The 23,309-nt window shown below is 46.5% G+C and overlaps 1 protein-coding gene across 1 annotated transcript; it reads right to left on the bottom strand.

The window, feature by feature from the left end:
• Nucleotides 1-320: 320 nt before the first annotated feature.
• LOC143315069 (laminin subunit beta-1-like) lies at nucleotides 321-21,746 on the bottom strand. Its single transcript, XM_076722515.1, has 33 exons — nucleotides 21,653-21,746; nucleotides 21,126-21,298; nucleotides 18,372-18,507; nucleotides 16,908-16,981; nucleotides 16,170-16,358; nucleotides 15,990-16,053; nucleotides 15,001-15,203; nucleotides 14,702-14,822; nucleotides 14,398-14,586; nucleotides 13,750-13,926; nucleotides 13,051-13,160; nucleotides 12,873-12,952; nucleotides 12,565-12,700; nucleotides 12,326-12,484; nucleotides 11,525-11,658; nucleotides 11,322-11,442; nucleotides 10,974-11,160; nucleotides 10,710-10,853; nucleotides 10,402-10,633; nucleotides 9,828-9,991; nucleotides 9,518-9,742; nucleotides 8,943-9,160; nucleotides 8,273-8,369; nucleotides 5,138-5,507; nucleotides 4,881-5,065; nucleotides 4,151-4,392; nucleotides 3,695-3,901; nucleotides 3,476-3,620; nucleotides 2,958-3,165; nucleotides 2,650-2,791; nucleotides 1,618-1,794; nucleotides 1,345-1,504; nucleotides 321-928 (listed from the first exon to the last, which is right to left on the bottom strand). Exons 1-33 carry the CDS (start codon nucleotides 21,684-21,686, stop codon nucleotides 792-794), a joined length of 5,340 nt encoding a protein of 1,779 aa, XP_076578630.1. The 5' UTR covers nucleotides 21,687-21,746; the 3' UTR covers nucleotides 321-791.
• Between the last annotated feature and the right edge of the window lie 1,563 nt (nucleotides 21,747-23,309).

The raw sequence follows: 23,309 nt of genomic DNA, 5'->3' as shown, positions 1-23,309 counted from the left end.
GTTCCGCCTGTATATTTAGGATTAAGCACAGTGTCTCCATGGGCTTTTTAAGGCTTTATGCAAAGACGGTGACAAAGACTCAGAACAATAATAATTATAATACAGTAAACTTTGTTGTAATGTCTGTTGGCTGGAAATCATTCACAATCCAGTCATTGGATTCAAAGCTAAAAATATCCATTAATGCAGGTGTAACTTTAAATTCTAATCGTAACTTGGGGAAAGTCGTGTTTCTTAAAAAGAAACAAACAAACATGTCTTGGAGGTGTTCTATCATTCACTGAAAAGGAAAAAAAAGACCACGTAGATGCTTCAGTAACTTCATTTCTAATCAAAATGGAATATTTATCTGTAGTCACACAAACAGTCACAATGGTTTGTTTTGGTCCAGGTAATGTTTTCAGAGCTTTGGGCTTATTGAGTACACGTAGAGCTTTAATACTTCCATCAAAAACGCTGACTCGTATATTTAAACAGACAGATTGTGGCATCTCACACAGCTGAATTTATCTCTACACGTTCCTGCTTTGGAGCACTGAGGTCACATTGGCCTTTAGTGGTTTTCTTTGGGACTATTTCAGTACTTTCACGATCTTTGGCAGCTTTAAAGCTTCTTTCCATTGTTAAAATCCTTTTCGGCTCGGCTGTCCAAAATATTTGGGTGGTAAGTTTTTGGCTCACACACAATCCAGACTTTGGGCGCTGACGGTGTCAAACATATTACAGTGTTTGGTCCTAACAGCTATCAAAGGCAGTATGCAGGGGACGATCAGGGAGCGTCCAGGTGATCATCACAGACAGGTGCTGTACAGCGTCACTTTGTGGCTGATCTCCTCCAGGATCCGCCGGACGGTTTGCTCCAGCTCGGCCAGCTCTGCAGCTTTGGCCTCCAGGATGAGCTGGTTTGACTCGTAGGAGCTCTCCAACTCTGAAAACACAGAAACTGTCTGAACTGTTGCTTTTTTTACATTCATCTCTATTTATTTGCATTTTTCTTTAATTCATCTGACTGTGTTTTTAGCATCTTTCCAGTGTGACTTGATTGGTTAAAACTGCGTTTAAGCTGAAACGCTTATGTAAGAGTAATCTGCATCGATTTTGATGACTGACTGACAGTTAATGTCATTTTTCAATCCAAACGCTTCTTAAATATGAATATTTACTGGTTTTCTGCAGTTCCAATACCTGATTTTGGGCCCTGAGCTACAACACACTGATCTCTGTGTTTGGTCTTTGTTACATGTGCGTATGTCTGTAGGACGCACGCTTTCTTTAAACTTCTGATGAAATGACAGCAGTTGTTAGAGAAGCCGTGAAAATACAACAAATGCTGTGACCAATCACCTCCCAGTCTTTGCAGCTTGCTGCTGCTCTGGGCGAGCAGCTCTTTGGCCTCCTGCTGCAGTTCGTCGGCTCTCCTCCTCGCCTGCAGCACCGACTCCCCTTTGTCCTCCACCAGGTCCTCCGCCTCCTCGAATTTATCTCTCACCTCCACATCAAACTCCTTCACACAAACAATCGAGTGTTGCTGGGATGACGGCAGAGGATGAAAACGTGTGTGTGTGTGTGTGTGTGTGTGTGTGTGTGTGTGTGTGTGTGTGTGAGTGTGTGTGAGACCTGCTGGGCCTCCTCTGCGTTCTGTTTGGCCTGGTTGGAGATCCAGTCGGCCGTCTCCGCCACGTTGTTCACCTCCAGCTTGTTCTGTCTCAGCAGCCCGACCTCCCTCTCCAGCTGAACCAGACGACCCGTGGTGTTACTGAGCTTCAGCTCCGACGTGGCCGTCTCCGACTCCACCTGACACACACACACATACACACATATATACAACCCTCTGGATGACACAGCCGACCGGCCGGCCTAACCATGTGAGCATGTTTCCATTTAAAAACAGTCCCTAAAATTACACCATTTATCAGGACCAGAAACTGTAAAAACAGAAATAATCATCAGATTAGCAAATTTCCAACAGTCCTTGAATGAATCATGTGTTCTGAATGCTTCCATCAGGAAAAATAACCAAATCTAACTTTAAAATAGAGATATTTCATCAAGATCACTTCATCGTACATGTTTGTTTTAAACTTTCAACAAAAGTGAACTGTTTGCACTCATCACTTCGTCTACAAAGCATAAAATTCAGACATCTTCAGGGAAAATGGGAACTTTGAATGACTACGCTGAGACCAGCAGTCACCTGACAACAGTTCAGCGTAAAGTTGACTGAACTTTCTTTCTAACGTGGAGCCCCAGCTTTTGGTCCAATGTTGGTAACACTTGCGGTAAATGGACGTATTGTTAATGGTCAAATAAACAGCACACACTGTCTGTTGATTCGTCCACTCCTTTGATGATTTCCTTGGAAACTGAGTCTCTTGGTGCTTTTGGACTGTTACTCTGACTTTAACACATCAGTTTGGGTTCAGCTTCATTGTGCTGGACATGAGGATTTTTGACATTTTGCAGACAAACACATGAAAAATCACTCATCTCTCAGTTCTCACAGTTGATATCCATCACTTCAGAGACTCAAACAGGCCTAATTTCTAATACAACTCCACCATTTTCAGACTGATGGTGGTTTTATTCCCATGACAGCCACTTTTATAACCTCGCTGTACTGTGATCTTGGAGGTCAGAGGTCAGACTCACAGAGATCAGCAGGTCCAGGGTGCCCTTGGTGTTGTTCTGGGCCAGCTGGATGGCGTCCATGGCGATGCTCTGAGCGCGCTCAGTCTCATCCAGGGCTGCCTTCACCACATCTGCTGTCTCCTTCATGTTAGACGCCTGCTCGCTGAGGGACACAGTGTGAATGTTTAGGCTCTGAATCTAAAGGAAAGATCTCACAAAACCCCTGCTGGCTACAAAAAAAACACTATACTGTGATTTGGCAGAAGTGAGTTTCCATCTTGTGGATGTTAACGGTGTATTTTTGCTCCAGATTGAAGCGTGCGTGTCACCTGGCAGCCTTGGCCTCTTTCAGCAGCGTCTCCGCGGCCCGGATGTCCTCAGCGCTCTGAACGAGGATCGACTCCACGCTGGTCAGCGTGCCGACCTTCTCCCTGATCTCCTTCGTCAGCTCCTGCAGCTTCTCCGTCGAGGTCGGCATCTCCAGAGCCAGCACCTCGTTGGCCACCGCCTCGATCACTGAAACGTCTGCCTTCTCATCTGGATGACCACAAACGAAACACAGCTGATCCTTTATTTCGCCGAGTTTTCAAACAACAGTCATCAACAATGGACGGTCTGTTTATTTTAGACCTCTTCCTAAATATTAGAAATCTAAAAATCAATCATGGTTAAAAATACTGGATTATAATTTTGTCTGTTCTCAATATTTTACCTTTTTTTTTTTTAAAACCAGACTCCCATTAGGAGTAACACAAAGCTATAACTGACTCTGAGATTAACATGTCCCCGTAGGAGCCGATGGACGGATGCAGCGGCTCTGCAGGGTCTGTGTCTGTGGTGGACTCACTGCTGAGCAGGTCTCGGATCTCTTTGATGAGGTTGCGGAGCTGCTCGTTGCTCTGCTCCACTCTCTCTTTGCTCTGGTTGGATTTCACCAGCACCTCCATCGCGTTCATCTTGGCGTCGTTTGCGCGGTTGCTGGCCTCCCACACCTGACCGCAAACAAAGTCAGCGACTCGCTCACATCTTTCTTGAATTATTCTGAAGAAGTTAAATGTTCACTCACCATCCTGGACAGCTTGTCCACCTCCTGCATTGCTGCCAGGATCTCCTGGTCCAGGTCTTTGGCCGACTTGAGAGCAGTTTTGGAAGTCACGACGATGCCTTGACAGCCTTCTCCGCCACACTGAGGCGCTCCGTCTTCACCGACACAACCCAAACCGCCGCAGGGGGCGCCGGAGCAGCCGTCGCCTTCAGCTGCACCACCGCACGTCTGCAGAGTGACAGCAAACCCAAAGTGAGCATCAGTCAGTCAGGTTGGATTTTTGTCAACACTGAGTACATTCACACGCACGCTACGATTCCACTATTATTCTGAATATGGCAAGACCGTGAATTTCAGACAGCTCATGTGATTTTCCGAACCCAGCCTCATTCTGAATGGACCATTTTCAGATGCTGCCTCTTTATAATAGAGACATGACAGATTTCTAGAAACATCCAGTCCTTCAGAGTTTCTCACCTGCTCACTAAGAGGCGACAGGTCAAAGGTATCCAGCTCAGTGGACAGTTTGTCCAGCTTCTGCGAGTTTCTCTGGTGCTTGCGATTAAACTCCTTCTGACCGCTGCCCAGTTTGTCCTCCGTGGCTTTCCGTACTGAGGCCGACTGCTCCACCGTGTTTCTCGGATCACTGGTGGAGGCGTTGGCGCGGAGCTCCGCCATCGTGGACTGCATGTGTGCAGCTCCAATGGTGTCCATGGCACCTGAAAACACACACAAGCAGCAGTTTAATGTAACTGAGTACTATTACTGAAGTACAGTATGCAGTACACATTTGATGTTCTTGTATTCTTACTTGAGTATTTCCATTTTATGCAACTTTCTCAGAGGAAAATATTGTACTTTTTACTCTACTATGTTTTTCTTACAGCTTCACTTACTTTTCAGATTATAATTTTTCACACCCTTCCTGTCCAGTGAAAACCACGTATCTCCAGATGTGCTGACTTGTAATGTTACTGATAAACTGCAGGATGAAGTTTTTCTTTATGGGTTGACAAAATTACAGTAAAATTAGGGAATTGAATGATTTATTTCTGGGAGTCAGGGCATGTCAGCACGAGTGAAACTGGGTTACAGTAATTTCTACTCCATTAGGGTTTAACATGACTTTTGATATGAAAAACAACACGGAGAAAGATTTAAAGGTTGAAAAAACACACATTTTCTCTCCTGCACTCTGGTTTCTCACCCTGGATGTTGGCGTTCTTGGCGTCGTACACCTGCTGTCTCAGCTCCTGGACCCTCAGATCCAGCTCGTTGACCTCCGCAGTCAGGGCGTCCAAGTTTGCGTCGGTGGCGTTGGCGTCACTGTGGAGGAGGTTCAAGGCCTCCTCCGTCGTGTTCAGCTTCCCGTTTAGGTACGACATCACACCGCTGAAGAAACAAGACAGTCATGAACTCGAACAAAAAGGTGTCAAAGGTGTAAAAATCTGTTTGTGTACGTACGCGATCTGATGCGTCAGGTCCTGTATCTGCTCAAGCTTCACTGCTGCAGGGTTGCTCTCTACTATTTCTCTGACGGCCTTGGCGTTTCTCTCCAGGCTGCTGACTAATTCTTTATACGGCGCCGTCACTCCAGTGCTCTGGAGCTCTGTGACTTGGGCCTCCAGACGTCGAGACTGATTGGTCAGCTCGCCGACCACGGTGTCCCACACAGCAAAGCACTGGTGGCAGGGCTGACAGTCGGGGAACTCACCCTGGTAGCCCCTGGCGCACTTGTCGCAGCGTGGGCCAGACACGCCCTCCACACAGGTGCACTGACCTGTGGCACGATGGCACTGCTCGCTGGAGATGCCCCGAGGGTCGCAGTCACAAGCTGGAGACGCAGAGAGGAAAGTCAGGAGTCTAAAATAATCCAGGACGAATCACTACGTGCTACATACATGAGTTCATATAACTCAAGTTCAGAGACCGAGAAATACTGTGAAATCTGGTGATAATTTGAATTCTTTTCCTTGTGTAATTCATTCAAATGTTTTACTATATTGTATCCACAAACATTTTTATTCAGTTGAATTCATTGACCACCATGTTTTTACAGTAACCCTGAATGGACAAACCAAACACTGACTCTAAAGAGGATCTCTCATGCTTTTAGCCGTGAGCGAAGGGGAGGTTGAGGGGAGGTGTGTTCAGTTGATTGCAATCTCGATCCGCACCACTAGATGTCACTGAATCCTGCACACTGGGGCATTAATTTATCAGACCTACACTGTGAGCTCAACGGCTCCAGCTCTGACTAATTAAAACAGAAACCCATCAAAGACATAAGGTGAAATAAAGCACAACTTACAAAACAATATATGTACATATCTGAAGGAAATGAATGTAAAATATCTGCTCATTAATGGAGCGCGTTGAACTGAGTTTACAGTTTGAATTGCAATCCAAACAGCTGATTTTACTGGCTATCACTTCTGTCAAGCTTGTAAGCACTTACATTTAGCCGATGCACTAAATATAACCTTCGAATAAAACTTGTTTTCCATCAAGAGTTATGTGAGGCTTAATGGACCAATAATAATAAATCATGAAACAGTTAAAGGAGATGTGCGACAGTTTGACGTCTCCTCAGGGAAACAAGCCATTTGAACACAAAGTTTACTCAAAATCCAGCACCTCAGTAAATAAACTAAGACATGAGCATGACCTTGAAGGTCATACTGCCCCCCCCCCCCCCCACTCCAAAGAGCTAAGCCTCCCTCCCCAGGGGAGAAGAAGAGGACGAAGAGGAGGCTTGGTGTGAATCTGAAAGAAGGAATGCAGCGTTTCCACCATCAGTTCGCTGCATTCATTTGTGTGATTTATGGAGAAGAAGGTTTGGTTTGAAGCTTTGTTTTTGTCATAAATGGTGATTATCTGTCTACAGGGATGTGCCTCACATCAGCCACAGACTCGTAACAGTCGTCCAGTTTGGTCCCTGTAGATCTCAACATGCAAAGATGGAGATGAGACAAACATTTTAACCTCTGACACCAAAATCTGGACATGAGAACAACCTCTCAGCTGCGGTGGCCTTTAAAAGGCTTTATTATCAGCACTCTCTCACAGAACTGCACATCTCTCCCACACATTTGCCCACAGTGCTCAGATTTCCCATGAATTTGCACATTAGCGTATCATCTGTGCATATCGAAAGTAAGCTCCAGCTGGTTTAACGGCTTAACAGACCTTTAGGGAATACAGCGGGAATAATTCAGGATTCCTGCGCCCTGTGGGCGTTGGCGAATGACGAAAATGGGATGCCTGGGAGTTCTGGAGAACATCTGGTTCTCATGAGCAGGGGAGGAGAGGTCATTCCCAGATCCCCTCCCTCTCTCGGCCTCTTTTTCGTTCGGACTCCCGCTCTGTTTCTCTGAGGGTGAGCCAGCTACTGTCAGCTGCACATCTCTGCAGATGTCCTCTCCAGCAGTTTGTTCAGCAGACAATAAAACTTTGCGGGATCAGAGAGGGATACTGAGCTCCAACTGGCTGATTCACTGCTGCTGACATGTAATCGCTGTCTAACAAAACCAACTCATTCCAGCGCCACCACTGGAATGCCTCCTCGTACATAACGAGGAGCACACACAGACACAAGAAGGAGCAGAAAACCATGGAAAAACAATATAAAGCTCACATCCTCCATCATGGTGACTGGGGGGGAATCATATCCCATGAGAAGTGAGAACAAATACGGCACAGGCAGGATGTTTTCCATTGTTCGGCTCCGCACGCTGACATTTCTTCCAGAGTTACATCCTTATTGGGTGAACAGTGAAGGACTCGTGTCTTTTTTTATCCACATGCCTAAACATATAAACAAGAGAGCCGAGGGTTTTTTACGGCCTGACAGTGGCGTGTTCTTGGCTGGCCTCAGTCGAACTGTTCATACGTTTCACATACTGAGGACCGGAGTGAACGTCAGAAAGCTCTCCATTAAAGCAGGAAGTGAGCGAAGCTGCTGCACAGGCCAGGCAGAACATTGTTGGGGAAAAAAGAGAAGTTAAACCTTCCTGAACTCATTTTTTTGGGCCACTCGGTGGAAACGAGCTGTAAACACACAACTACAGCAACATCCAGCAGTTACAGAGCTGCGTTAGCATCGATTAAGAATCATGTTTCTGCCCACTTAGTGACTCCAATCACAACATTCACTCTGTTTCAGTTTTCAGTTTCTCTCCACCGACTCGAGCGAATGAAAGTGAACCAAAACAAAGCTGTGGGCAAGAAACCCAAAACAATGAGCTGAACCATGCCGAAAAGCTCCAAACAGTTGAGGGGAACCACAGGGTCGAGTGATTTTTCTCTGTCACAGGCGACACGACGTTGTTTCGGGAATGGTCTTTTTTTGATGCCACTTACAGGAACCAAAGGTGTCGAATGTCCTCACACATTTCAATACATATTTACTTTGTGTTGACATAAAATAAATGACATAAACTCTGAGGGGTGGAAACATGTCAGAGCAGACGCAGGACTGTCCCTCGTCTGTTGGAAAGTGTTTTTCTTCTCGTCAGACAAACACCACCACAACACAAAAGACATAAAGACACTTTTACTAGAAGGCACGAAGGATCTGTCCTGATGCCGATGACTTACCGTGACATTTGACCTCTGGATCCCCCCAGAAGAGCTCTCTGCACTCCCGACACGTCCTGCCACTGAACCCGGGTTTGCACGAGCACTGTCCTGTGACCTGCAGGAGCAGCACAGACACAGAACATCAGGCCAACAGAACATCATCAGACAGAAGGCGTGCAGGTGAGAAAACCTTTGGATTAAAGCAGCAGACACAATGAACCTTTAGAGTTTGATACAAGAGGCTGCATTCAGTTATTCCACAGTGTATTCTGAGACTTCCTTCCTCTGATGGAGAGCAGCCAGTAAACACAGAAACCCAAATGAGTGTGTGTGTGTGTGTGTGTGTGTGTGTGTGTGTGTGTGTGTGTGTGTGTTTCTGTGTATACACACACAGAAGTAAAACAGAGAGGAGCTTTTCCCAAACAGCTGGAGTCCACATATAAAGAGCTACACAAACAGGCCTCAGTGATTGGACGGCTCGGTCACGGTGACTTACTGCCGCGCTGCAGCTTCTGCTGTCAACGAGAACTGTTTGGAAAACTGTGTAAGGAAAACTCTGGCAACAACAGCTCACTGACAGACAAGATTTTGCGGTGCAGCGCTGGGATTCAGTTCGGCTACGCATCATGGAGCAGCCGCTGCGCTGCTAATGCAGGAAATGATGCTGATGTTCATCACCGTGTCTCACCTCATTGCAGGAGGATCCGAAGGAGTGGACGGGGTCGCAGTCGCAGCGCTGGCAGCCTGTCCCGCCGGCGATGTTCCACGTGTCGACGGCGCAGCGGTCGCAGTTCTGACCGACCACGTTGGGCTGGCAGGGACACTGACCGCTGTGCTGATCGCACTCGCACTCGTCAGGGGATGAACAGGCCTCGGGTGCCGTACCCACCGGGGAGCACATGCACTCTGCACAGAGGGGATATCAGTCAGGGCTCAACTAGTGCTGAAACTGCTGACAGCAGCATGTGTGAGTATTGACTGTATTTGAAGGTTAACATACGCAAACAGCTTTGATGAAGATCTCTTTTAAAGCCTAGATTGGTTCTTATCAGACGTTGTGATCAGATTCCATTAAGATTATTTGAGAAATTGTTTTCTGGACGTCATATTATCTGTGAACTGAAATGTATGCAAATCATCCCATATTTAACAGATAATGCATCACCTGCATACAAGCTCATTTTTTAACTCTGGAACATCCTGCTCAGTTCACCTCTTGGTCATTCATCCACAGTCAGAGGTCATATTAACAGCTGTACTCACTCCTGCAGCTCTGAGTGCCAGCGTTGCCGTAATAACCCAGCTTGCAGTGCTGACACCCGTAGCCGTCGGTGTGGTACAGGCACTTGAGGCAGGCGCCCGTCCGAGCGTCACAAGACTCCGGGTCGTGCATGTCGATGTTGCCGTTACACTGGCAGGGCAAGCAGCGCCCGCCGGGCACCAGAGGGTTCCCAAAATAACCGGAAGCACACTCATCACACCTGGCACCTGGGCGAGGGAGGGAAACAGGAAGTGAGTTTTCAACCTCAGTCGGGGCTTTAGTGTGAGATGCTCAGCGTGTGCGTTTCTGTACCTTTGTAGCCAGAGCTGCACACACACACCAGCTGGCTGGTATCACCCAGAAGGTAACAGCTGTCGGAAAACTGGCGCCCACTGCGGGGGCCGTCGGGACACATGCAGGGGCGACAGTGGCCGCCTGAGCCCAGCTCTGGGTCACCGTGGTAACCGTCCAGACACCTGGAGGTAAAGGAAAAGGTGAAGTTATCAGGGCAACACAATGAAGGGAGTTTCAGCTAAAACTGAATGAGTCTATGAAGACTTGATACTGGACATGGACTCGTCAGCATCCTCAACCCACAATCCACCAAAAACTGCTCTGGTTTATCCTCTTGGGAGCATGTGTGTGTGATGGCATTGTGACAGTTAAATCTTTGATACTTCTTGCATAGAATTGGACATTTTGGTCTGAAACATCAGAGGAAGAAAGGTCAGGAAAATGGCCTCTGGTGACAATGAATATCCACACACAGTTCATGGAAATCTGGCCAGAGGTTGTTGAGATCTTCACTTTCCATCCAGTGTTTGGCTGAAGGACGTATTTGTTTTACAGACTCCCAACAGTTCAGTCTAAATCCACATCAGCCTACCTCTCACACTGGTGTCCAGTGGTGAAGTCTCTGCAGTCCTGACACTCTCCAGTCTGAGGGTGGCAGTGCTCGCTGTGGCCGTTACACTGGCAGGGTTTGCACTGAGGGAAGCCCCAGAAGCCCGGCAGGCAGTGGGAACACCGGCGCCCCGTCGCACCCGGGACGCACTCGCACTGGCCTGTCGCCTCATGGCAGAAGGCGGTGATGGAGCCCCCGAGGTCGCACTCGCAGGCTGAGGGCGAGATCTGAATCATTCCACTTCCTGTTCCTGGGCTGACTAAGCACATTAACACACACACAGCACTTACGTCTGCAGCCGGCGGGACTAAACAGGAACGTCGCCGGGGCACAGCGGTCGCAGTTCCTGCCGACGATGTTGGGTCGACAGTGGCACTGACCCCCGTTGGACTCACACACGGCGCTGAGCGAACCCTGAGGGTCACACTGACACGCTGAGAAGACCAAGTGAAAGAAGAGCAGAGATTTATTTAGAACGTCAGGAAAAATCACTTGTATGATCATCAAAACTTATGACACACATTAAACACACACACACATATAAAACCACACACCCATGGCTCCTTGGTGCAGCAGAGCAGAGACGCTGAAGATGTAGTCGTTGCAGATGTCGGTCATGGGGCTCTTCACGACGCTCTTGCTGCTCTCCAGACAGCGGTAGCGTTGGAACGTATCCCACGCCCCCTCACCGTCGACCCCATGGAACATGTCCATCTCCCTGACCCGAGGTATCAGCACCAACTACGACGAGAGGAGGGGGGCGAGGAGAGGTTGGGAAAACAGATTAGAAGAAACAGAGCAGCACTTAACAGTTAAGAAGACCAACAGGACAGTCTTTGTGTGGGACGTCTCCATGAAGACAAGTCAGGGGTCAAAGAATGCACAACTAAACTTCAACGTACGGAGTCGATGAGCGTGTACGGGCTCTGGACGTCACTGACTGACGAGTAGAGAGGCAGACTGAGACGGATCGTGTAGTTCAGTCCTTTCTCGAAACACACCGGCATCACCAGCAGCACATGTCTGAAAGACAACACGCGGTCAGTGTGTGCGTGCAGCGGGTGTGTTGCTGCACACACACAGTGAGCTACACTCATGTTTTTACCTGGATCCAGGTGGAAGAGAGATGGACTGCGCGTCTCCGCTCTGGATGGAGTTGCTGCAGTGATCGGAGTAGTTTGGAGGGTTGAATACGGGACGCTGCACTCGGATGTTTACCTGCTCCCACTGCTCTGGCAGCTGCCAGCAGACACACACACACACACACACACACACACACACACACGTGTTATTTGTTCTTATGTGAGTAGCATCTGACATCAGTTAGCACAACAAATGTTTTGTGTATCTTCGTTTTGTCTGGTTTTCTTCAGTTCTAGTAGTAAACGTGTGTCCTGGGGTCTTCGGTCCATATTCTAAGGAACCATCATTCTGGACAATAAAGTGTTTAACTGTCAAATTTTTACCAACATAAAACAAAATCATTGTGTTAGCATTCTGAGCCATTAGCATGCTCTCATAGTCTTAAGGAACTACAGCTGTTCAATGCTAACAATGTAAAATGAGAGATGCTCAAAGGCACAGTCTCATGTTTCAGCCTCTTCATAGAAATCCTGCTGAATCATGTTTTCCAGTGATAATGGTCAAATTCAAAAACAGTCAAATTGAAGAGCATGGCCTCTTAAAAAGGGAGCAAAAACATCCAAACTCCGAGAAGCAAAACTGAGGACAAAATGCACATTTGAAGACATCATTGAACTTTTGCGGGTGAACGATGGAGCTGCATGTCCGTCAGATCCACATTTCAACAGTTTGTCCTCGACCCTGCTTTCATCCCTCAAACTCTTCCATTTGCTAAATGCATAAATCCAAATCCTGTTTATGTCTGTGTGTGAGTGTGTGTTACCTGCGGCTCATAGCGAATAAGGATGTCATAGTCCATGGACTCGGGGATGTTGTTGATGGCGAACTCTAAGTAGGCTCCTTCTGGCACGTTAACAAAGCCCATGCCGGTCCACGTAGGACTGCGACCCAGAGGATAAGGCCTCGGCACCAGCGTCACACCCTGACGGAGACCAACACAGCTGAACATATCTGGGGGAAAGCACCACTGAATAGACGCGAAGGTAAAATAAGCACACTCACAGGTCCGTGCTTGGCGTCCTCAGCCTCGTAGGTGTAGTGATCCAGAGCGATGAAGTAGAAGCCGGACTCGACCTGATCGCAGCGGCGCCCAAACATGTGCTCCCTGCACACACACTGTCCCGAGTGAGGGTCACAGCTGCGGACAGACAGACGGCGTCCACATATATTTACACTCTGTACACGAATAATTCCTTATTAAAACCTTTTCAGGTGCACTCCAGCTGTTACACGACTCATGTAAAAACACACTGCGTGCTGTGACTAAACTGGAAATGAATCAATTAGGCAGCTGATTAAAGAGCTCATACTTGTTGTTGACAGCCCCGCCCTGGTCGCAGTCACATGGTCTGCAGCCGTCCATGTCATTGGACAGTCCCCAGTGCTGCGGCTACGAGGGAAAGATTAGAGAAAAGACTGTTTACACACACCGCACACACAGAGGTGGAACATCCAAACTGAGGCTGACAGTTAAGTGTAGATCCACACCAGACACTCATCGCAGTTATGTCCGTCGACGAGGCGCTTGCAGAAGCAGCTTCCCGTGTCCGAATCGCAGCTTCCTCCAGGCAGAGTGCCCAGCGGGTTACAGGTACACGCTGCCAAAACACACACAGCAAAACAATGAAGCGACAGATTAGTGTGTCTCACTGCAGCGTATCTACACAGCGTGTGTGTTTGCTCCTTGAAGTCACTACCAAACCTTAATGCTCCACCTTAAAATTATCCCCATAAAAGGTATTTTACTGGGGTTTTATGGTATAATGGATTATAAGCATTGTTTAAGTTTTAAGTGGAAACCAAAGAATATTTTCTACTGTTTAAATTGTTAATGAACAGCTTTTGAAATTAAAGGGTTTTTAGGATTAAAGTTTTGCTTTTTTAACTAATGGACAAATCAAAGGAGCTCTGACTACCATAATAAACACTGTTATATTTCCAGGAGTAAATTAAAATACAGCAAATGTTTCATGGTAAGTGAAACTATTCACGAACAATGTCCAGCCTCCATCCAATGGTTAGTTTTCCTTATCTTTAGTCATCAGCCTTTCACAGAGAGGCTGAACAATGTGGATAACTAATAACAACAACGACAAATTCTAGATTTTGTGTGAGCTGAGATATTTAACAGATAATACAATTTAGAAACTCAGGGGCCTGAACTGTAACTAATTAAAGGTCACTCACGCTGGCAGCCTTGAGGCCCCTGTCCTAGAGCGAAGTGTCCCTGTCTGCAGGTGTCACAGCGCTCGCCCTCCACGTTGGCTTTGCACCGACACTGGCCTGAGATCAGTCCGGCTGCCACATCGGTCCGAGCGTCACACAGCCCGCCCTGCAGAGACCCCGCCGGGTCACAGTTGCACGCTGCAGAGACAGAAAAGCCGATCATCGCACGTCCTCAGAACATGTGAAAACACCTCGAGAGACAATTCAGGTCACGAGATCAGAAAAACATTTTCCGTAACAGATGATGCAGCACAAACAACCTGCATGTTTGTGAGTCTGGACAAGATAACGAAAAGCAGAGTCGCACCAAAGCTGAGTGTAATTTAAAAGACGAGTGCTGTGAAGTGGAGAAGCGACGGGGGCGGCTGTTTGTCATTTCACAGCACTATTTCCACTTGTACCCAGCACTTAGCAGGTAATTACAATCAGCATGTAACAGCAGCTACTTTCTGCTGTTCACTTCAAAGTCCAGCTCCAGGTGGTGCTTGTCCAAGGAGGAGGACACCGACATGCATTTTAACAGACTGTGTGATGAGTGGAGTGGGCCATAAAGAGGAGCAACGTGGTGGGAAACACTCAGGGGTCGGAGGTTACGCAGAGGCGACTGACGTTCGCAGATGTTGGGGTCCCTCAGGTCCCGGTTTGGGTGCTGGTAGTAGAAGGGCGCGCACTGCTCGCACTGCCGGCCCACCGTGTTGTGCTGACAGTCGTCGCACACGCCTCCGCTCACGTTGCCGGTCGTCATGTACACGGCCAGGTCGAAGTGACACGACGTGGAGTGGCTGTTACACTCACACTCTGGGAAAGAAGGTGAGAGAGCGGGTGTTTTTAAAAATACACATTTCATTTCATTTGTATAGAGACTTTCCTCTTGTGGTAGTATTAGTATTATTTTTAGTATTTTTGTTCTTACTCTTGCAGGAATGGCTGTTCCTTCCCTCTGCAGGTCTCCAAGGTGAATCATGGTAAAAGTCTCGACAGCGCTCACAGTTCAGTCCCTCGGTGTTGTGATTACAAACACAGCGGCCGTGGACCTACACACACACACAATAATGAGCAGCAGCTGGTCCCGTGCTGCAGGACTGGGATCTAACAGTCAGTCCAGCATCTCCTTCTAGTGTCACGCTGAAATGAAATACATGCTGATTCTTGCATATTTTCTGTTCTGTACTTCCTTCTTCCACTAGCTGACCGTGGGTGCGTTTGATTTACCATGCCCTCGACCCCAGTCGGCGCTCCTTCGATCGGGGCGCACTCGGAGGCGTGGCCGTAGCAGAAGCAGTTGCCGCGTACGACCATGTCGTAGAGGGAGTAGTAGTACTTCTCCGTCACCTCGTCGCGGGAGTCGAGCAGGTTGTCGCCCAGCGTGTGGAGCTTGATGAAGTTCATCCGGAGGTTAGTGATCTTCAGCATGTCTGCACACACACACGGGAGATCAGAGCGTTATCACACACATCTTTGAGCAGCCTCACTTAACCCGTGTTAGACAAACCTCTCTTCTGGAAACCACACGAAGTTCTCACCGAGTTTTGGACCTCAAAGACGCCGCCGCTGTTCCTCACACACCTGCAGCATTCACCACATGTGTGTGTGTCACAGGCTGGATGTGGGCGTGTGTTCAAAGGCCGGGTGGCTTCCACGTGTGAAATTCCGTGCTGTGCTCTCCTGTCTGACCTCTGACCCCTGAAAGTCTGCTCCAGGTAGCCGTTAGCTGGACTACAGACTTTCAACAGTTACTAGAAATCATCTAAATGCTTTAACAGGTTCACCTGTTGTTTGTCTTTGGCGAGAGGTCAGAGGTCAGAGGTCAGGCTCAGGTCAATCAGGTGCTACTGTTCCTGTTTAGTCTACTCTGTCTCTTGATTATTTTGGTATTTTGGTTATTTTCTACATCATTTCCAGTAAATTTACTGGAAATCAAAATGTAATCTGGCACCAACATTAACAGAGCAGAGACAGTTTTAAAGACAGACAGGATCAGACAGCAGAAGCAAATCCTCCCACAACACAAAGGCCTCTATTCTCTCACAATCGGCTCAATCTTCTCTGAATTTTGTCTTTGTCCATCTGTTCACGCCTCATAGAAACATGCAGTGCTGTACAATGCCAACAAAATGCCAATAATAGCTTTTAAAGCTGCCAAAGAGGAGCTTTCTTTATGGAAATCTATTATTTATCGATTTAATTTAGGAGCAGCTCACTCTGGATCCTCAGGCTGTAGGGGTCTTCGATCTTGAATGCCGGGTCCAGCACCCGAAATATCACCTAAAAGAGAGCGAGAGAAAGGCAGGCTTGTATTGAAGTGACTGTTTTGAACCCAGAGGCTATTTTCCCTAAAATCCCTGAGCACTAATATCAATAGAAAAGTTAAATGAGTTCACCTCTCCCTCTGTGGACGGTTCGATGTCTGAGTAGTGGGAGTCGCAGATGATTTCGTCCACTTTGACCATTGGCCCGGAGGACACGCCGGGGAAGGACGACTCGCAGTCGTAGGCAAAGTAGCGATAAACCTGCCACGTCTTCCCAAAGTCCATCGATCGCTCGATCACCATGGCGGCCGGCCGAAACGTCTGTCGACAGAGACGGACTGAAAATCACTAAATCACCAGCAACGACGGACCTACTGTGATCAGTATACACCTGTGTATTATTACTGCTTGTGTTTAAGTCATTCTGTTTTTCTGCAGTAAAATCTGCATCTTTGTGTACTTGCAGATGTCAAAATAACTGAATCTATTCTCCTGAAGTTGATTTTAAAGATTTCAAATGATCACTCTTTTCTTACAGATGTGTATATTAAAGGGACAGGACACACTGTTTGACTATGATGTAGAGATACAGTGTGAATGAAAGGCACGAATACAGCTGGCCGCCGTCATGGCCGACCATGTGCCGGTAATGATTTTTACTGCACAGCTCCGAACTCGTCCTCCGTCTCTCCTTCTTCTCTTCCCACCGCTCTCCAGGGACCAAACCCATTTTCCACATTCCTGCACCGCAGCTGTCCGACGTTGTGTTTATCTCCGTGCCGTGAGTTGGGGAGTATTTGTATGATATATGTGTGTGTGTTTCTGTGTGTGTGTGTGTGTGTGTGTGTGTGTGTGTGAGACAACAGGCACCTTGAAGGTCATGATGAGGTGTGTGAAATGAAACTCAGCCTCCAGGTCCAGCTGGATGGTCACGTTCTCCGCACCTGCAGATAAAAGGACACGCAGGAAATTAACAATTAAATCTCTTTCTTGACTGCATTCATAAAAACTCACCGTTAAAGCGTCAACACACCGCTGACAGACTTTCCTGCACGCTTCTACGTACTTCCTTTTAAATATTTACAGACTCTTTCGGCACATGTTTACATTTGAGTGAGCTGGCTCGCTGTCGTGCCCTCATACGAATCTAATCTAAGATCCAGTTCTGGACTGTGTTGCACCAGCTGAAGTCTTAACTACTTGCTACTTTGCACAATTAAAACCCAATAAATGCCTCAGTCAGTGATGTGTTCATTGGCTGCTGGGAGATACTTGTAGCGCCGTCCATTCAAAAGCAATCAACTGCAAATAAGAAGTCACTGTAGCATCTAGAGTTGGTGAAAAAACTTCAGAAACAACAGCTAATTTAAAGTCTTCACAGATTAAATGATTATTAAACAGCGTTTTGATCAAGTGTTAAGTCATACAGTGTGTCGGCCATGTCCCATTAGCGAGCTAGGCTCTGTCAGTTAGCTAGCTCTCTCTGCTGTGTGACAGTACCTGGCCATAACTGAGTGTAGACAGTAACTAACTAATATCTATGAAAGAAATGGTTTCCAAACTCCACTTATGAAGCACTTAAAACAGGGATAAATCAGAACCCAACAACAGCTGCTGTAACCAGCTGGAAAGCTAAGATGTAACTGGAGGACTAGTGCAAGGGAATTAGGAAATCCCATGCAAAGCCATTGTGTGTCTGCAGCTTCCTGCTCTTCCAAAGCCATCTGCACTGCTGGCCGCTGCCCCCTCCATGACTCACACCTCTGAGAGATTCCCACCACTCACCAGGAACAGCGAGTCCATGTGCAGCATGAATGTGGGAACGCAGAGGTCGGGGGTGCTGGTGTGGAAACTCACTGGAATGCGATTTCTTCCAGGACTCAGATTGAGGATGCTGCGATGGTGTTAGTCATAGTCTTTAAGCAGCTATTACAGAGTGAACTTACCCAACTTACTTATCTTACTTTCTTATCCATCCACTGTTCCTGAGAGTAAAAACTGTTCCTCAGTCTCACTGCGAAGCCCTCTGAGCCCTGCCGCCTCATTACACACTTCCTTTTTCTCCACTTTAAAGTCTCATGTGATCAAGTGATGACACACATCTGTTTCCCATCCGCACACCTGTTCTCCTCAGCACACCTGTAAACCCCGCCTCCTGCGGCTGCTGTGATTGGCTGCAGCGAGAGGCTCTGTGATCTCCTGTCTAGTCATTACTGAGCTCAGCTCCCATGAGAACGGCCCCAGTGAGCGCTCACACGCTACGCTGCCCTTCGTTCATTTTAAACCAGTTCGGTCTCTTTCATTCAGTCCTCGCGGACGTTTTCCGCTTCTCACCGTTCTCCGACTGCCACCAGGTCTTGAGGCGGTTGGGGGCGAATGTGGTGACCACGTTCTCGATGGTGTGGCTGATGGGGTTGCTGTCCTCGTCGTACATCTGCCGGGAGTCGCACACAAAACACTTCTTCTCCTCCTGATGGACGGAGAGTGTTGAAGTGTCAGTTCACTCATGTTACAGATAAAACATACAGTGTTCTCTCCTCTCCCTCAGAGCACCAACCAGGGCTGCAACTAAATATTATTATTATTATTATTATTATTATTATTATTATATAATGCACATTACAAGGTGAGGTCTTCAAATTGCTCGTTATTTCTCCAGACATTCAGTTCTTCTGAGGAGCAAATCGTCACATGTGAGATGATAGAAATGCAGATTTTTACTTGAAAAACGACTTAAATGATGAATTTTCTGTTGATCCACAAATGGAATCCTACTTGCAGGTCTAGAAGCAGCTCTGTTTGATGGAGGAGTGATAATAGTCGGTTTGTTTTCCTGATTTAAGTTGGCCGATTAGTTTCAATTAGGGAAATCTTAATGCAACAGCGCACAGTGCTGTTTTTGACCATAGTGTGCTTCCATCTTAGCAGTAGCTAAGCTTGGGGAAGATCTTGTCCTGTTTCAGCATGGCGATGCTCTGTGCACAAAGCCTTAACAGCCTTAAAGAAATGGTTTTCCCAGTTTGGACTGGCCTGCACAGAGACCTGACCTCAACCCCAAACAACACCTTTGGGAAACTGGAATATCATCTGTGAGCCAGACCTTTAACACCCAACATCCATGTCCAACCTCACTAATGTGGGAGCGAATGACTGCAGCCAGCGTCCAGAACATTTTGGAAAGCCCTCCCAGAAGAGTGAAGAGCAGCAGATTGGTTGCACCTGTAAGCTGTAAGCTTGAGGCGTCCACATAGTAGCTGAGAGAGAAAAGTCAAACTAACACGTCCAGTACACGTCACGATACCAGTGTGCCTGTTCGTGCCGTGTCTGTTTAATGATGCACTCACCATGTTTGCAGCAGAGGCCTCGCCTGCACGCCACATGGCTTGGCGAGCTAAACTCTGGTTCACGCGCACAAACACACTCTTAAATCTCACAGTTTTTGCAGCGTGTGAACAAACAACACAAGTTTCTCAATTTCGCAGAGCTCCTGCCAACTCTGTCTGTGCTGAAACGTGAGCAGAGTCTGGCTAAGTGCTTCCACTTAGCAGCGTTCGGGAAAAAAATGTCTGCTACTTCAGGCTCACTTCTACCCAGCCCCCCCCACCCCTGCTACCGCGCCTCATCTGCAGCTCATACTTGAGGACTGTGCTCATCCTCAGGAAGCTCAGACAGGCCTCGCAGTGTGTCCCTGATGTCATAACAGCACCATTCATGCCACAAACTCGCCGAAGGGTGTTTGATAAAGAGAGAATATTCCCGACCTCGCCCCCGGACCACATGCACACAGGAAAGGGGCTGTGAAGCACACAGCGCTTTTATTGTAGAGAGGAATGTCTGAACTCCCACTCGACAAGACGGCAAGCAGACACACAATGTTATCTGAGTAGTTTTGATGCAGAGCTGAAACTATAAGTCAGCTGACTGAATCGCTGCTTTAGACACGGTTAATCTGCAGTTACTTTGATGATTGCATCTCCAATGAGCTGCTTATCTTCATCTTTCTGGACAGTTAACTAAATATCTTCAAGTGTCTGGCTGTGAATCAGACAAACAAACTACTTGAAGGGTCTTGGAGCTCGTGATGGGTGTTTCTTCACTGATTTATGACATACTAAGAGTAATTCATTGAGAAAATAATGCACAGAATAAGTGCTGCCAAAGTTTAACAAGTCAATCCCTGCTTACAAAAGCAGAATTTAAGGGGTCACATTAATTTTCATGACATTTTAAATCAGTTTCCATCCTAATGGACGTGATGGACTCTCAAAAGTAATGAAGGATTCATTAACTGCCCTCTTTCTCTTTCCAGAATTCATAAGCAATAATTTGCTGCCATAAAAATGACATATAGTGTACAAAGTGCTGCTACACTTTAATGAATTCTTTAATAAACAGAGAACTGACCCACTTTCTGTTCATTATTCCAACCGAGTGACAAGAAAATTAACCAAAGCTAATGTTTAGCATGATTTATTTACCGAAGATAAAGTTGCAGCACTGATCATAGCATGAAATGCCTTCGCTGTGTTCAGGATAACCGCAGCATGAAAGCTCTTGGCAGCAGGAGGACGTCTGAACTGCTGATAATGTTAACATTTAACAGAATTCATTCAAAACTTCATTCAGAGAACATTATTTACAGGAGGAGGCAGATGCAGACACACATCTACACAAATGTAAGTAAACTTAGAAGGAAACCGAGTATTAAGTTTTATGGCAGTTTGAAATTCTGCAGCTGATTAATGTTGGTTTAAGTTTTTGTTTCTCATCATCATCATCATCATCAGCTGCTCCCTGCTCGTCATTGAGGCCTGTTAGAGTCTTCCTCTGCAGTGACACGGGATGCTTTTCATACAGCAGGAGTTAGCTGGTCTGCTATCAATCATATATGCACTCATTTGTCCACTTAACCGCCATTTCTAACTTTCATTTTGTGAGTTTTACATGAGTTTCTTCTTCTACACACTGTTTCCCATCTCTCCTATCTTCCTCCTTCCTTCGCAGTTGCTCCCACATGAGTGACTTTACAGATGGACCCTGCTCAGCTTGGTGCTCCAGGTTCAGACCAGCAGCTCGTTTATTTCTTACCTCCAGGTGTCCGACGATGCAGAAGCGCTCCGGCTGCTTCAGGCCGCAGGTGGAGGAGGCGGTGAGTTTGTGCGCCCGGCCGATCAGCAGGTCACCGGTGGCGGGGTAGCAGCTGCCCTCCGTGCAAACATCTGCAAACTCCGGCAGCTGAGCCCCAGCGGACCACCACAGGGCTGCAAGGAGAGGGACTGTCAGTGAGCATGACCTGATAAAAAACATGTCATCCTCTCCCAAAACAGCTCAGCTTCTGATCTGATTTGTAAAGTCCAGAAACAGAAAGGCAAATGAAAATCACATGGACACTCTGAGGTCGCACGCAGCGCTTGAAGTCGCATTGTGTGGTCAGATCTCACATTTTCCCCTCTTTTAAACCCTCTGAGAAGGCAGGGAATGATGGTTTGCATGTGGCTTTCATTACATGTGCTGTAGTTGGAGATGTGAGGCAGTTTGGCAGCTGCAGACGATGAAATTCCTCCAGTGAGCTTTCAGGTTAAAAAAGAAAACATGAAATAAAAACATAGACTCACCCAAAACTGTTAGAATCTGGATTATGAGCGACATCTCCAAGTGCAGAACATTGACAGCGCGTCCAGTCGGTGGTGTCGGTGGTCCAGCAGCTCAGAGAGAGTGTAAGAGAAGAGTAAACTGAAGGGTGGATAGGAGTGTTCCTGTAGGGATCTCTGTATGGAGGGTGGGCAGTGCCGACGGAAGGATGACCCAGTATGGAGTGTGCATAGTGCCACTGATGAAACCTGAGGCGTTTATGTGACGTGAGCATAATAACCTATATTTGCATAGCACCTTTCATACAGCGATTCCGAAATGTCTAAAAATGGATGTAAAATAAAAAGGAGTTAAGGATGAAAACAAAAATAAAGACAATGCATAAAACCAAAAATGAAAGTAGAGCATAATAATATATGTTATTATCCTGTTTCTAAGCGCTAGAATACACGTATATTTTTATTTACAGCAGGTGCCGTAAGACGATCTTTAATGCGCATGTAGAAAAAGTTAAGGTGCATCAAAACAAATGGTACCGTGTAGGAACATGAAACAGGTGATATCCTCACATAAGTAGGAACAGAATATCAAATCAGTGATGTAATCAATATCATCACCAACGAGTTACATGTTTACGTAAACAGCACTGTATAACTTTGAGTTTGGATGAACAGCTTAATATACTGCGTGTTTTAAAATGTTCTGATTACAGATACTGGTTCTCTGTACAGTACATGCAGTACTGCATGAATTTAGATTTTTAGATCGTCACACGCTGCAGAGACAACATACTTAGTGACGGTGCATTAAGGCCTATCACACGTTATAAAAGCGACTTGTATAACCTGACCCCAAAGTATCAGGGAGGGGTCACGCAGCTCCTTGTTTGGCTTGTCAGTGGCACTGTTCACACTTCATACATATGGGCCACACTGATGTTCTGGTCCAGCACTTATGTGTGATATAAGATAAGATCAGATAAGATAAAACTTCATTGATCTAACGATGAAATTACGTTGTTACAGCCAGCAAAGTATTAAAAGACGGGCAAAAGAAGTGACATCGAAGGATCAAGATAAAGAGGACAGAGGATCAAATCAACTATGTATGTGTACATAAAGTACACATTCTAAAATACTACTGCCCATAAAAATACTACTGCCATTATTCTTATGAAAAGCTACCAATGCCATATGTTCAACTGCACTTGAGAGATACTGTTGCATAAAAAAGAACATTGAATTGTGTATATAAAGAAGCCAAAAGCAGCAAAAATCCCCATTTGATCGAGCAATACCAGCAAATGTTTGACACGTTTGCTCCAAATATGACCTGAAAGATAAAATCATTAATCAAGTTTTTGGACTGCAGCTGATCAGATGATGTGATGTTTTGAGAACTGAATCAGAAAACGTGCTTTAAGCGACTTGGAAAAACTTACATTTCACTGATCAACTGCAGTTTTTACTCCCGTGCATCTTAACTACAACAACACTTAATTAATCTATAGCTGTTACGCTCTGATTTACAGCTTGTGAATTAAACAGTATGTAGAGAAAAATACATGACAACAGCGCCCCTTTGTGCTCTTAATGAGTAACAACAGCTTCAACAGCCACAGCTCAAATACTGTACTTTTTACTCCACTACTTTTATCTGCTTTAGTTACTGTTACCTCTC

This window comes from Chaetodon auriga, chromosome 22 (assembly GCF_051107435.1).
Source record: "Chaetodon auriga isolate fChaAug3 chromosome 22, fChaAug3.hap1, whole genome shotgun sequence".
Taxonomy (NCBI): domain Eukaryota; kingdom Metazoa; phylum Chordata; class Actinopteri; order Chaetodontiformes; family Chaetodontidae; genus Chaetodon; species Chaetodon auriga.
The sequence above is the reverse complement of the archived record's forward strand: the minus strand, read 5'-3'. Positions and strand labels throughout refer to the sequence as shown.

Bases quoted from the DNA above. Each gene is read 5' to 3' on its own strand.
- LOC143315069 (XM_076722515.1), bottom strand. From the start codon at position 21,686: ATGTCGCTCATAATCCAGATTCTAACAGTTTTGG. The intron at 21,299-21,652 runs GTGAGTCTATGT...CTCTCCTTGCAG, and splicing joins CCAGATTCTAACAGTTTTGG to CCCTGTGGTGGTCCGCTGGG. The intron at 3,166-3,475 runs GTGAGTCCACCA...GTGGTCATCCAG, and splicing joins GATCCGAGACCTGCTCAGCA to ATGAGAAGGCAGACGTTTCA.